Source organism: Falco punctatus (genome assembly GCF_963210335.1).
Source record: "Falco punctatus genome assembly, chromosome: 13".
Taxonomy (NCBI): Eukaryota; Metazoa; Chordata; class Aves; order Falconiformes; family Falconidae; genus Falco; species Falco punctatus.
Window position 1 is genome coordinate 28,519,622 of NC_137593.1, and position 13,532 is coordinate 28,533,153.

The window sequence follows — 13,532 nt, forward strand, 5'->3', positions numbered from 1 at the left end:
CCAAGTGGGCCGGCTCCCACGTGCAGCGCTCGGGCTTGGCTGCGCTGCGCCGCGCTCGGCCGGCCGGCTGTGCGTGTGCATCGCCCCTTTCCCAGGCCACTTCCCTCCTGGGGCTTTTGGCTGACAGCTCCAGCCTCTCAGGCCTTGCCAGCACCAAGATGCATCACAGTCTTTTGGGTCAAACACACAGTTATTTTTTCCTCCAGCAAGTCGTCCCCAAGTGCCAAGTCCCTGATTTCAGTGCTTTTCCTCTAGTTGGCCACGTTACTTGTTTTAGGCTCCGGAGGAAGATGGTAATTACTTCACCTTCCCTGCCAGAGCTGGACACACAGCAAGAGCAGACCTTGCTGACGGGAGGCTGCATCACGGCTCTTCCCAGGCGAGTATCTGCTGTGGGGACCCCAGGCAGACCTGGCCGATCCTCCGAGCGCCAGCGATGGGAAACAGGCTCTTCCACCGTCCCACATCTGAGGAGCCCCGACTGGCTCCTGTGCAGGACCTCCCATCAGCCAGGGACCATCCCGCGCTGCGGTGTCCCCCACACCTGCCCCACCGTTGGCCTCCAGGACCCCCGCGGTTGGGCTGGACACAAATTGTGCTGGATCCGGACCCGCGGACGGACAGCCGCTGGCACAGGCTGAGACCGGGAAACATCTGCCCTCGCTGCTCCATATCCCCTGCTGGGGCAGGTCAGGGCGAAAGCAGGTCACACCACACAGCTCTTGGCAGCCGCCCTCCAGCAGCCGGGTGCAGGGTGTTAATGGGGAAGGGGGTGTCCCCACGCTCAGGCCAGCTTCGCATTTGGAGGCACTTGGGGACAGGGGTCACTGGAGCCTTCGCACCTCATTTCCACTCAAAAAAGCCTGGAGTGCCAGATCCCAGATCCCTTGGGGGGCGGGGGGGCTGAGATGGACAGGGACAGCCCCAGCGTCCTGCAGGGGGGAAACCACCCCGTGCGCTGCTAGAACGAGCAGTAGGGGATGGGTGCACCCAGGCACGGCCAGCCCAGCCCCGGCTGCCCCCCGGCCCTGAGGAGAGGGCAGAGCAAAAAAGCCATGGGCCTCTTCAGCGAAAGGCAGGCTGCCAGGTCCCCAGAGGGACGAGGCCAGCCCCCCCTGGGCTGTGCCGAGGGTGCGCGGGATCAGGGTCACCCTGCGAGGCGCCGTGGGGAGCACCCAGGGCAGCTCACCCGGCCCCAGGAGCACCCGCACCAGCCGAGCGCGACAAGCGCAGCACGTAGGCAGCGAGCTCTGCTCGGGGACAGTCGTGCAGTCAGGGATTAACAGCCAGAGTTCTCCAGCGCGGAGGGGAGGAACGGTGCCAGAGCAGCCTCAGGCCACGGCAGTTGCTCCATTAGCTGCCCTGATGACAAGCCATGACACTTGCTTTGATCACTCTCCTCCCAGCAAAGCTGGGGGGTCTGGCTCCCCTGTCCCCTGACACAGACGGGCGCAACTACTGCCACCGAGCAGGCTGTCGAGGCAGCCTGGGAGAGGACGTGCCCTCAGCACAAGGGCAAGATGCAAACAAGATGACGGGTATGTCTCTCAGGCCCTGGCTGTCAAGGAAAGTCTGGTACATTATAAATCACACTGGCTATTTAAACGCAGCTGGGTTTAATGCAGAAGGCAAGAACTAGGTCATTTGAGGAGTTAAAGGCATCAGCAATCTTCATCCAAGTGACGAGGGTCAAACTGTGCCCCTTCCCACCAAGGTCAAGTAAACAGGCCTGTGGACACAGGCTGTCACCATCCCCGAGGAGCGTTCCTCACAGCAGCGTGACCCGGCGCACGGGTGCTCGGACCCCCGTACAAAGTGGGGTAGCAGGGATGCGGACACGCCACCCCACCTCACACAGGGCCGGGGTCTGCAGCCAAGCGGCACAGAGGGGCCGCGTCCTGTGCCTCGGAGGCCATCGCCTGGCCTGGGTGGGCTTTGTGCCTCTGCCATGAGCAAGTGAGCTTTGCCCGCTGCCTCTTCCTGCACTCGGCGTTGACTTGTGGCTGCAAGGTTCCCAAATAGCACGGTCCCTTTGAAGAGCAGCCCCTGCAGCAGCTCGGTGCAGAATCAACCAGCAGCGGGGGCGGGCGAGCCCTTTCACGGGTCCAGTGAAGCGGGAAGACGCAGGGTCCCACAGCGCTGCTCCTGCTCCGCAGGGCTAACAATGCAAGCCATGAACCAGACATAATGGAGCAATGCCCAGAGTCAGTTGTTCTCGCTATGTTTGCTGAACCCCAGACACAGCCTACACGTCCGAGAGGGATAATTGGTTTTATTTGGTATGTCACAACATTTTCATTTGTATTTAGCGGCTCTACAAAATCTTAGTAAATGCAGCTTTTTCAGTTACACAGAAATGCCACCCTCGATGCCTGCGCAAACCTGACAGTAACGCTTGGCTTGTTTTCTCCTAAAAACGCACAGGGGCGTTTTATTCTAACGTTGTTTCCTTAAGATGCCTACAGGGGCATGTGGGGGTGAGAGTACAGCTGAGCATTCAGGATCTAGGAGAGAGTAATTTGTTTCACCTAGGCTGCACCGAGCTTTTCTTTGGTCCGCCTGACCGCCAAGTCAGGTGCTACATGCACTAACAAGGACCAGAAGTCATGAGTTGAATGTAAATTAGGAATTTGACATTGACCTTCACAATCTGCACCAGACAGTTCTGGGTGATCATTTCAGGCAGCATCTCCCCGACAGACTTCACAAAACAAACTCTGTGGTAGAAACTGCCTTCAGAGCCTGCAAACACACAGGGGCTGGCTGCCGGTTAGTCTGACAGGGAGCCACTGACAAGCAGTGACCTTTCTAGCTGGCAGCAGGCTTTGCCGAGCCCCCTTCGATCGCGCAGCACAGCAGCACCTCTCACTGCGGCCCCGCTCGCTTTTGCTTTGCTGATTTACCGGCAGCTCCCATCAAACAGCCCCAGTGACATGAGACACAAACGTTAACTGAGCCTGTTACACAAGCAGGAAAGCTCCCGCAAGCCAGGTCAGGTGCTGCCCGCCCCAGTGTAACATACACAGCTGGGGGTGATGTCGGGAGCTACGGGGCAGGGGCAGCCAGCAGCACCCCGTTCCAGCCCCTCCGCAGGGGAAACACAGCGGGAAACACAGAGGCTTTGGCTGCAGCCAGGCATGTGTGGGCAGAACGGCGCTGCGGGGCTGGGGCTGGCTGGTGCTCCGGGGAGGTTTGTAATGGGCACTGTCACTCCTCCTGCAGCTCCTTCTTCCGAAACGCCTGCAGCCTCCTCCCCACCGTCTGCTGGACTATCTCCAGACCCTCCGTGTCCAGTTCCTTCATGAGAAGCAGGATGGCATTCAGGACATTGTTCTGTCGGGACGAGAAAGACAATGCTTTACACAAGCATGTTAACACCAGCCCAGAAAAAGACACTTGATTTTCAAAGCTGCTCTTTCTAGGAACACCACCACCACCACAGCCGGCCATTTGCAACAGCCACCTGCAGCTACAGGGACAGAACAACCAAGCCCTCGGGGCAAACACGGGCAGAGACGTGTCAGGAGGTGAACTGGAATGCAGGACAAACCCATCCGCCCAGTCCTGCACCGACTGCCTGCATGCCTCTGGCTCCCCGCCACGGGCTTCTGTGAGGAAAGGCGCATACAAGAGTACAAGAGCAGCCGCCCTCTCTCTCCAGCGTGACTACATGTAGGATGGGAAAGGACAGGAACCTTCTGATCTGAGGAATAAGAAGAGCCTGTAGAATTGTGAAAGCGTAAGCTGGGAGGAACGCTTGAAGGCCTTCAGCCCAGCCCCCACACTGACACAGGACTACTGCCAGCACCAGACCATGGCTCTGTCAAACCATGTCTTGCAAAACTCCAGGGAGACATTCTGCAGCCTCCTAAATAACTGTGCTTCTAGGGAAAATATTTTTTCTAACATCCAACACGAACCTCCCCTGCTGCAATCTGTGGCCATTTCCCCTTTAATGTTTTCTTTTCCTGAAGGCCAAAGCCCGTGGGTACTACTCATGATGCTGCAAAGTGATTCACTCAAGTGTTCACGCATAAAACGTGAACAGAGATCGCAGGCAACTAACATCAGAATGAGGCAGAACGTGGTCTAGATCTCACTTTGGCCTCCCTGCATCAATTGAAGTGATGGCGCTCAGCCCAACAGACAGCAATTCCCAGCCGAACAACCAAGATCCATGAAGTTCATCCAAGGCTACACCACGGAAGGGGCTGAGGAACCACCTAAGCTCTCAATGAAGCAACCTCCCCCTAGGCCGACAGTCTGCCAGCTGCATTTCAGCTGCTGCCCATCCAGCACGTGTTCCTAGCACAACCCCAGTGAAGGGGCACACGTGAGCTTGTGTGCAGACAGACCAAGAGGACAAACTCCACTGGGCTTTCTTTATATTGCATGATGTCTTAAAGATAGAAGAGAATGGAGTATTTTCAGTTGGAATGGACCTACAAAGATCACCTAGTCCAACTGATGACCTGTCTGCTTCAGGGCTGACCAAAAGTTAAAGCATATTAAGGGCATTGTCCAAATGCTTCTTAAACACGTGACAGGCTTGGGACATGTCTACAGGGTGTGACCACCCTCCTGGTGAAGAAATGCTTCCTAATGTCCAGTCTGAACCTCCCAGGTGCAGCTTTGAGCCATTCCTGTGTGTCCTGTCACCAGATCCCAGGGAGGAGAGCTCAGCACCTCCCTCTCCATGTCCCCTCCTCAGGAAGCTGCAGACAGCGATGAGGTTGCCCCTCAGCCTCCTTTCCCCCTGAAATTAGACAAGCCCAGGTCCCTCGGCCACTCCTCACAGGACACACCTTCCAGCCCTGTCACCAGCTCGCTGCCCTCCTCCAGACGCATTCAAGCACCTGAACATCCTTCTGAAATGGGGGGGCCCAGAGCTGCACACAATGAAAAGCAATTTGGTCTTTAAAAGATACTCACTCTCTTCTTGCAGCTGCAGTCTGTCCCTCGAGGTGAAAAGGAGGAAAATTTATCCCTGGGAACAGGCTTCATACCAAGCTCCTCTCGAATTTTGCTAAGAAGGGGAAGAAGAGCAAACGTTATTATGACCAGCTGGGAGAACCTTACACTGCCAGGTGAATCCTTTCTAATCATGGGCAACCACGCAAGAAATATCCAGCTGAAGGACTCGAGGCACATCTATTCACACACCACAACACCCCAAGCAAAATTCCCATGTGAAGCAAGAACGTCACAGCTATAAAATATAAATGAGGATGCCGCCACAAGGAGTCTGCTTGCACCCCCACCTGGGGCAACAGACTCCTGTGCCTGACACTAGCTGGGACTGCAGACCGTGTGACAGTGCACTGGAACAACACATGCCGCAGCGCTGACATGCGCCAAAGCATGTTGCAGAAGCAGAGATAAGCAGGAATGGACTGGGGCTCACGCTTCAGAGAGGATCCATCTCTGTCCGCACATGCAGCTGACACTCGAGAGTAAGTACCCACCTACAGAAGAAGAGCCTGTTTTGCAGATACAGAACCAGACCCACAAGTGCTATTAAACCAGCACAGCTCCACCACGGTAACTGGAACAACAGGAATCTGTGCCAGCCGCAGGCCTGGCCCACGGAATATCAGGGTTGGCTGGCAGGGTCCTTTCATGCCACATGCGAGTTCAGCCCAGAAATCCTAACAGCTCACGAGCAAGCCCTCACTTTGTCTCCTCCAGACTGAAGTTCAGCAGTTCACTCTCAGTCTCTGTTGTGGATTCAGCAGCACTAGATACAGTGGACTCAGGGCAGCCGTTTTCCACATTCCTCCTAGCTGGTGGGGCCGTGATCTCCTCACCATCAACCAGGGCCTGGGACAGTTCTTCCTCTGTCACAGCTGCAAAAACCAAAACAAAAGCCTGCTGCAACAAGCTCCAGCAGCCCAGGAACACAGCAGCTGTAACAGGGCAGGTACTGCTGCTACAGAGCTACATCACTGGGGTCTGGGCCAAAAAGTGTCCTTTGTACTGGCCTTTTGCTTTCATCCTCCTCCTGCAGCAAAACCCGCAAAGGAGGACACTGGCAGCTGTCACCCGTCTCACAAAGTCAGAAAGGTATCAGGGAGGGACGCAAACATGCTTTGTTATCTCTTGTCTCTGGAGAAGGCTCCAAAAGCTACCAAATTACTGCTACCAGATGGAAAAGCTTCTCTTTTTTTTTTTTTTTTTTTTTTTTTAATGACAGCAGATCCAATTACAGAATCTTTGTTTTGCCACAGCAAAGAGTTCTAAAAAACCACTAATTAGTGGCACCATCTCCGCTACAATGAGGCTTTTAGTCCTGCTGGTGTTAACTCTGGTGCTGCAGGGAAGGGAAAGGAGAAAACAGAAGCGGTGGATCTTGCAGAAGGGATGCTCAACCTCTAACACATCCTGACTCAAGGAAGAGTCAAAGGATGCCTTAAAGAGAGGAACCAACACGTTACCGGTTTCCACGTCGCCCTGCCTGTAGCTTGGGGTTGTCCCTTTACCTGCAAGCACCCACCTTGGTTATCAAGCTTCTGCAGGCTGGGTAGGTTACGCAGCACCGTCATTCGGTAGCGGTGGGGGTCTGACCCACAACAGGGATTTTCAGACAGCCACAGGACCCTCAGCCGGGGTAGGTTTTTGAGGTAGAAGAGCTCATTTAGGCTTGTAATGTTGTTCTTCCTCAGATAGAGTTCACTCAGATTCTGGCACTGATTCAGCGGCTCGAGGTCTGAGATGCCATTCACGCTGAAGAGAGACAGTAGGGTCAGAGACCAGCAAGCCCACCCCTCCCTTGCTGTACTGTTTAGGTGGCAGCACAGACCCTGTAGCGCAGTGGCTTTCCAGCCCCCTTTCCTGCAACAGTTTCACTGAGGAGTCTCACCGTGGCACCTCACCGTGCCACAGCATGGCAACAGACATTCAGTGGGCTTATAGCATTTCATCGTTTTAAACAGGGGAAAGAATTAAAAAAGCAGGCTCTCCTCTCTCCTGATGATGAACAGCCTCTGCTTCCCCCTAACACCTGTCGCACCTGCACACGTTTCTGTAGCAGTTCCTCAGACTCGCTGAAGGAGAACCCATATAAGATTCCCAAGCGAAAAAGCTCAGATTCACAGACAGCACTGGGTCCGTGGGATCCCCAGCGCAGGTGTGTTAGGGGGAGGCTTACAGAAATTAAAAGCTCTGTGAGGTCCATGAAGCATTTCAACAAGCATTCTGCAAACTGGCCCCATGCAGAGGCCCAGAAGATCCCCATCCAAACTACGGAATAGGACTTGGGGAGCAACAATCCTAAGAGGTTTATAACACTTCTCAAAACAGAGATTATTTTCTTGAGCAGCAAAGGGAAACGTGCATAGGAACCAGCAGAAGAATAATCATTTCTGCATCTCTGCTGCTTGAGAAATCGGGCATGAAGAGCCAGGCAGCTCAGATGCACAACCACAGAAAAGTGGTAAGAAACCAAGGGACAAGCCACAGCCCCACGAGAAAGGCCATCTCCCCTGCCCTCTCCAAAGCTGGCAGTCTGTCATTCACCTGAACGTGATCACCTCAATGTTGGGCAAATCCCGGCATATCGATATCTGTGCAGAAAGAGACAGAAACAGCAATTTGACACTCCCAGAAAACAAATACAAATAAAAGCAATTTAAAATCACACACGGGGAAGATAAAAGCAAAACAGCAGTTTGGGTTTGCTTGAGTCTAACCCAAGCTTAACACCACCAGAGAGATTTGTTGCCATGGTCAGTGCAGAGTCAGCAGCTCCTCCACCCTCTCTGCCCAGCAGTGGAAGCACAGACACCAGCATCACGTTGCTCTTCTGCTCCAGCAACTCCGCAGTCTCTGTGCTGGTTTTCCAGCCACCAGACACAGGAGAGGATCCCTCCTACGCCAGACAGCCCTCTCCTAACAAGGGCACGCCATCCGAAGTCCCAAACAAATGACGCAGGACTCAGGGTCCCACTCTCTGGGGGTCTGCACAGGACCTCAGAGTGGAATTTTCCAAGTGCTCTCTCAAAACACCACCAATCGTTTTTATTTCTTTTTTTTTTTCCTATGAGATGCTAATCAATTCTGAAAAGCACTGCAGCTCACTGGCACCGGGCCAGCCCAAACCCAGGCCTGCGCCCTCCTCAGCGCCCCGTCAACCCCATCCTCTCCCCACACCGGCTGCTGGCTCAGGCTTCCCTCCGGCGGGGTGCGGGCTGGGGTCCACCACGGCCGCCCGGGCCCGGGAGCGCTGCGCCGTACTTACATCGGTCAGGTGGCTGCCCCTGCGGGAGGAGAGCAGGGGTCACCGGCACGGCAGGGCCCAGCCCCCACCTGCTGCCCCCAGGCCGGGGCTGCACAGCCCCGGCCCAGCCCCACCACGGGCCTCCTTGTTCACCCCTTCGCAGGCCGCCTGCCCCCCCAGCCCTGCCTGCCCCCCAGCCCTGCCTGCCCCCCCATCCCTGCCTGCCTCCCTCCCCCATCCCTCCCTACCCCATCCCTGCCTGCCCCCCCAATCCCTGCCTGCCCCCCCAATCCCTGCCTGCCCCCCCAATCCCTGCCTGGCCCCCATCCCTGCCTGGCCCCCCATCCCTGCCTGGCCCCCCATCCTTGCCTGGCCCCCCCGCCCGGCCCGTCATCCCCCGTTCCCCCCCAGCCCTGCCTGCTCCCTGTGGCCCAGGCCTGCCCGTCTCCCCGGGCCGGCTGCCGCCGTGGGCCCGACTGCGCGTCCCGGCCCGCCTCCCGCCCGGCCCCGGACCCCCCCCGCCGGCGCCCACCAGCAGTTGAGGCGGCGGACGCCATCGAGCGCGGCCGCCTTGGCCCGCGCCAGCACGGCCGCCCGCGTCAGCCTCATGGCCGGGCCGGGCCGGGCCGCGGCGCCGCCGCCATCGCCGGGGGCGGGACCCATCCCCCGCGTAGGCTCCTCCCGGCCGGGGCGGGACGGGCCTTGGCACCGGAGCCCCGCGGGGCACTGGCCGGCCTCCCACCAGCAGCCTGGGCTGGGGGCCGGGCAGGGCAGGGCAGGCCGGGCAGGGCAGGGTAGGGTAGGCTGGGCTGCGCAGGGTAGGGCAGGCCGGGCAGAGCAGGCCGGGCTGGGCAGGGCCGGGCAGGGCCGAGGAGGCCGGGCAGGGCAGGGCCGGGCCGGGGCAGTTCTCCTCCGGTACCCGGCTGTGCTCGGGCTGTGGCCGCTGGGGCTGCCCGCAGCAGCTGGCTGCCCTGCAGCCCCCTGAGGCACAGTTTTACTTAATTACTTAATAGTTACGTGCAAATTGTATTACTAATTTCATTGCATGTTAATTAGGGAATATTGCGTACATATAGCTACACATTTACAGTATATATATTTATATCTAACTTTACACATAAGTATATATACCTGTGCACACATAGAATACATATATACCCCACTATATATGTATATATCAAGGGCGCATAAATGAAATACATACCTCCACGTATTTTTACACCACCTTGTATGTTAACGTATAGAAACTCAGGTAGCACTGCTGACTGCATCAGCACCAGGAGCTGCAAGGCCTCTCCTGCTCTCATGTTTTGGGGTAAAATTGCTGTGTTGTGCTGCCATCTTCTACCTGGGGGGCGAAAACACAGGTTGAACTGGGATGGCTGGAATGAAGAGGCCTGAAGAAGCAGTGTGGTTAGCAAGGACTGACAGTCCAAAAGAAAGGGTTAATGCAGAATTTCCCGATGTTTTTCTGTGTGTTTCAGCCTTACTCAGCAACAGAAACCACTGCAGGAATGGGGGCTGGTGGTTTTTAGTTGTTTGCACTGGTGTTTTGGTGCAGCACTTCAAATACGTTGGAACTGAACCCTCTGTTGTGGTGGTGGTGGGGATGGCCTCATGGTGGGGAGGGGACATGGGTGGCACTGAGCTCCCAACCTTCCTTACCGCCACGCTTCTGGATAAGCAGGGGGCCAAAAGATGCATTTATTGGGACCAATGGACATGCACTTTTGAGGAAAAATGTGGGATAAGCAGGTCAGGCAGATCATCCCTCTGCATTTTCTTCTGTCTCTCAGCACTGGGCTGCCATCACACCCATGGAGAGCTAGCCAGGACCTCAGGCTGGAAATCCAGTGCACAGGTGTTGCACAGAGGCTTTTAGAGCTGCATATAAAGCGCTTGGAGGCAGCTGAAGCAATTTTTGGAGTTCTTGACTTTTCTGTGTTGCAGCTGTTCACAGGCCAGCTGGCATGAGGTGGCTTCTGAGACAGGATTTGGCTGCCTGGGCCATGTGTCAGTGAAGGCAGCTGCAGGATCTGAATCCTCGGTGTCACGGGAGGAACAGCAATGTACACTGCTTTGCAGTACTTTTGTTCTCCAAATCCCGGGCTGCTTTCACTTCCAGTGGAATATGGAAAAACCCGAGCACGTTTTCAGCTGCCCGGTGGCACAAGCCCAGCCCCAGCCATGCTTCGCTGTACTGTTGGCAGCGAAGCCTGTCCCTGAAACAGGCTAAGTAGATTAAGGAATCTTCTCTAGGTGCCACAGAGAGATTTTTGTACTCATCTTACTGACAAGTGTACACTTCAGTCTGTTCAAGCATACACATCTTCCTCTTGTCTGCTCGGACATCTCTCCTGCCACTGAAACATGCACAAAAGATTGTTTCATTCAAGTTAATTCAATAAAATCTTAACTCTCTGTTTAATACTACAAGTAGTATCAACAATAATCTCAGGCAACAGTCCTCCTGGGTCTTTTAAAAAGAAGAGAGCTTAAATAATTAATGCATATAGACTTGTAAAGTGCAGTAAAGTAGTGGCCTGGAGAGAAGAACAAAAGGACCGCTGATGTCTGGGACCACATGGCCTCATAAGGCTGCGGAGCATCACCTACAATCTGGGGTGTCCATGTCCCACTTGTGGCCTTGCAGTGTCACCTAGCAGATCCTACAAGGCTCCAGTGCAGGGACTGAATCTTGCCCCTATGAGCTCCCCAGCCTCTTGGCTTGTCTCATACTCTGCCACGATGAGGTTCAACTTGCCCCTTCATTCCTGGTGGTGGGCTGTGCTCGCTTCTCAGGTCTGTATGCAAGACAGCAAAAAGCTCTTCATTCACGTGGGCTGAAATCTAGGGTATTTTCAGTTTGGTCTGCACTACATGGTAGTTACACGTTCTCTTTCCAGCTCTATATCAGTGTTTTATATAATGCACCTATTATTATTCATTTAATTATTGCTTTGTGGAGGGTCCAGGAAAGGCATTGCTTTCATGTAATTGTGTGTATTTTCTCATATCAGAAAAGCTCTCACTTACGATCAATAGCTTTTGCTGTGGCCTGTGATTCCTCCAGGGTTTCAGGACTTACTTGCAATGCCCACAACAGCTTCAGAAAGAAGTGTTTGAACCCCTGAGCATCCTGGCTACTAAACCAAACCTTCCCTCGATGTGCTATGGGATTGCTGTCAGCATGTGAGTCATGGCAAAGGGAATTTGGAGGAGCTGGGAGCTGCCACTGATGATGATGATAAGTGCTGCTGGCAGTAATCCCAAGTGTCACTGTTTCTGCCAGGATCAGCACCTGCCACTGCTGCTGGTAGCAGTCACACCTCCACACCACTCTTCCTGCTTGTCACCACCATCACCTACGGGCTGAGTGCCATAAAGTTATCAGCGGTTGCCTCCTCTGTTGGCCACGGCGGTAGTCGCTAACATCCCCGTGCCGACGGCAGTGCCTGTATGGACACACTCTTGTTGAGCCTTGGTAGTAAGCAGCCTCACTGCTGCAGCTGGGAGGGCAACCAGAGCCACCTCTCTTGGTGCTGCCCCACTTGAAACGGTGCTATCTGCTGACAGCAGTTTTATGTAGCCCAGAAGCTGATCCCTACCAAGCACCATCCTGGTTAGGAAGAGCTGTTAAAATGGGGCAGAAGGAGCAGGATGGATTTGGAGAAGGCATTCAAAGAACCTTTGTTACCCTCCTGGTATCATGAGAGGGATTGTCAGCACCCCTGGAGATGGGCTGTGCTCCTCCTCTCCCATGCAGTGTGTAGCAGGGAAGGGCAAGCAACGCCTTCAGGGCAGCCACTGGGGTGTTCTTGGGAAAGGTCCACTGTTTAAAATGTCTCAACAGTTGTCTCCGGGCAACAGGTTGTTCCCGTAACTGCTCCAGCGTAACATAGCATCATAGCAAGCTTGACCATGACGTCGTGGTTCAGAGGATGCTTTACTCATGGCAGCCCTCCAGCAGCTATTCCACCCAGGACATTCCTTCTGTGCAACTGTCACTGCTCTGGGCTCAGCAACACCGAATAGAATCACTGTTTAGATGTTGGCAGGAAATGCTATGGTTTCATAAGTGCTCATACAAAAATCTTGTCATCATGGAGACAGGCATGTCACCATAAACCAGGGGTCCTCAAACTACAGCCCACAGGCCAGATACAGCCCCCCAGGATCCTCAGTCCGGCCCCCGGTATTTACAGAACCCCCCTGCTCTGCCCCCGCCAGGGGTTGGGGGGGGAAACCAAGCAGCTGCGGATGACTGCCTGCCACTTTATCTGTGTGCCAGCCCCCTGGTTAAAAAGTTTGAGGACCCCTGCCATAAACCTATGCAGGCTCCATCAAGAGGCTCAGTTTTCTCTGTGGGAAGCATCCTCTTCAGCCCCTCTGAAGAGCCAGCCAAGATGAACACCAGTGGCTACAAGACACTGCCAGAGCCAGTGAAGGAGACAAGCACACCTGGGTCGCTGTTTGCGCCAAGTTGACAGAACAGCTTCCGCAGAAATTCTGGAAAAGAGCTTTGGAGAGGACTTCCAGGAAACCTCCTGCTACCTACCGGGATTTTCCCATATGATCCCACCAGCACTAGCACTGTTTCACTGGAGAGCTATATGGACACCACAGCAAGTGCTTCTGAGGCCACCCTGGGACACTGCGTAGCTCCAGTGATCCAACCAGGACAAGGGATTTCACACCAGCCAAGACCCATCTAACCCAACAAATACAAATTCTCAAGACAGCCATCCACGGTAAAAGGAAATCAAACCAGGCCACTTCAATAAACCATAGCTTAAAATTACATCCTTGTCATGTCAGGCTAACTAAAACATAGAAAGCATTAAATCGAGAACTTGCAAGTTATTTGTATAGCAAATTGCTATGTTATTAAAAGCTAATCTCATCGGAGCAGCTTGTCCTCATAGCCAATCTCGTAGAACAAGTATTCAATTTACTGTGCAGACTACAAAATTAAGAGTGAAGAGACAAAGGCCACCAGCTATGTGGAAGACTTCTTCCTTCAAACTCATCACTCTGGTGCAGGAGCTCTGTTGGCATTTCTTTCCTTTGTTTTTTACGCTGTCATTATACCAAGACCATGCTGTTGCAGTCTGGATTTTGGTGCTTTGCTGTGCTGACAGAGCTACTCACTGGTTACAGCTGAAATGCCAAAATAAGAAGTAATTTCCACTGTTCACAGTACTCTGTAGGGACTGTTATTATCAATTCCTTCTGTCAATAATAGACATCATATGAATACATTTACATGAGAATTGGGATCCTGCTGATTTGCATATAATCAAAGTAAAATATTACA

At 54.2% G+C, this 13,532-nt stretch overlaps 1 protein-coding gene across 2 annotated transcripts; it reads right to left on the reverse strand.

The window, feature by feature from the left end:
* Positions 1-2,252: 2,252 nt before the first annotated feature.
* On the reverse strand, positions 2,253-8,899 carry CFAP410 (cilia and flagella associated protein 410). 2 transcript variants are annotated; one of them, XM_080409861.1, is made up of 7 exons: positions 8,748-8,896; positions 8,237-8,255; positions 7,516-7,562; positions 6,494-6,723; positions 5,675-5,846; positions 4,933-5,026; positions 2,253-3,333 (listed from the first exon to the last, which is right to left on the reverse strand). In XM_080409861.1, exons 1-7 carry the CDS (start codon positions 8,876-8,878, stop codon positions 3,208-3,210), a joined length of 819 nt encoding a protein of 272 aa, XP_080265987.1. In that variant the 5' UTR covers positions 8,879-8,896; the 3' UTR covers positions 2,253-3,207. The 2 variants fall into 2 exon arrangements, with proteins under 2 accessions (XP_080265987.1, XP_080265986.1); XM_080409860.1 differs by lacking the exon at positions 8,237-8,255 and having other exon boundaries at positions 8,729-8,899.
* Positions 8,900-13,532: the final 4,633 nt, after the last annotated feature.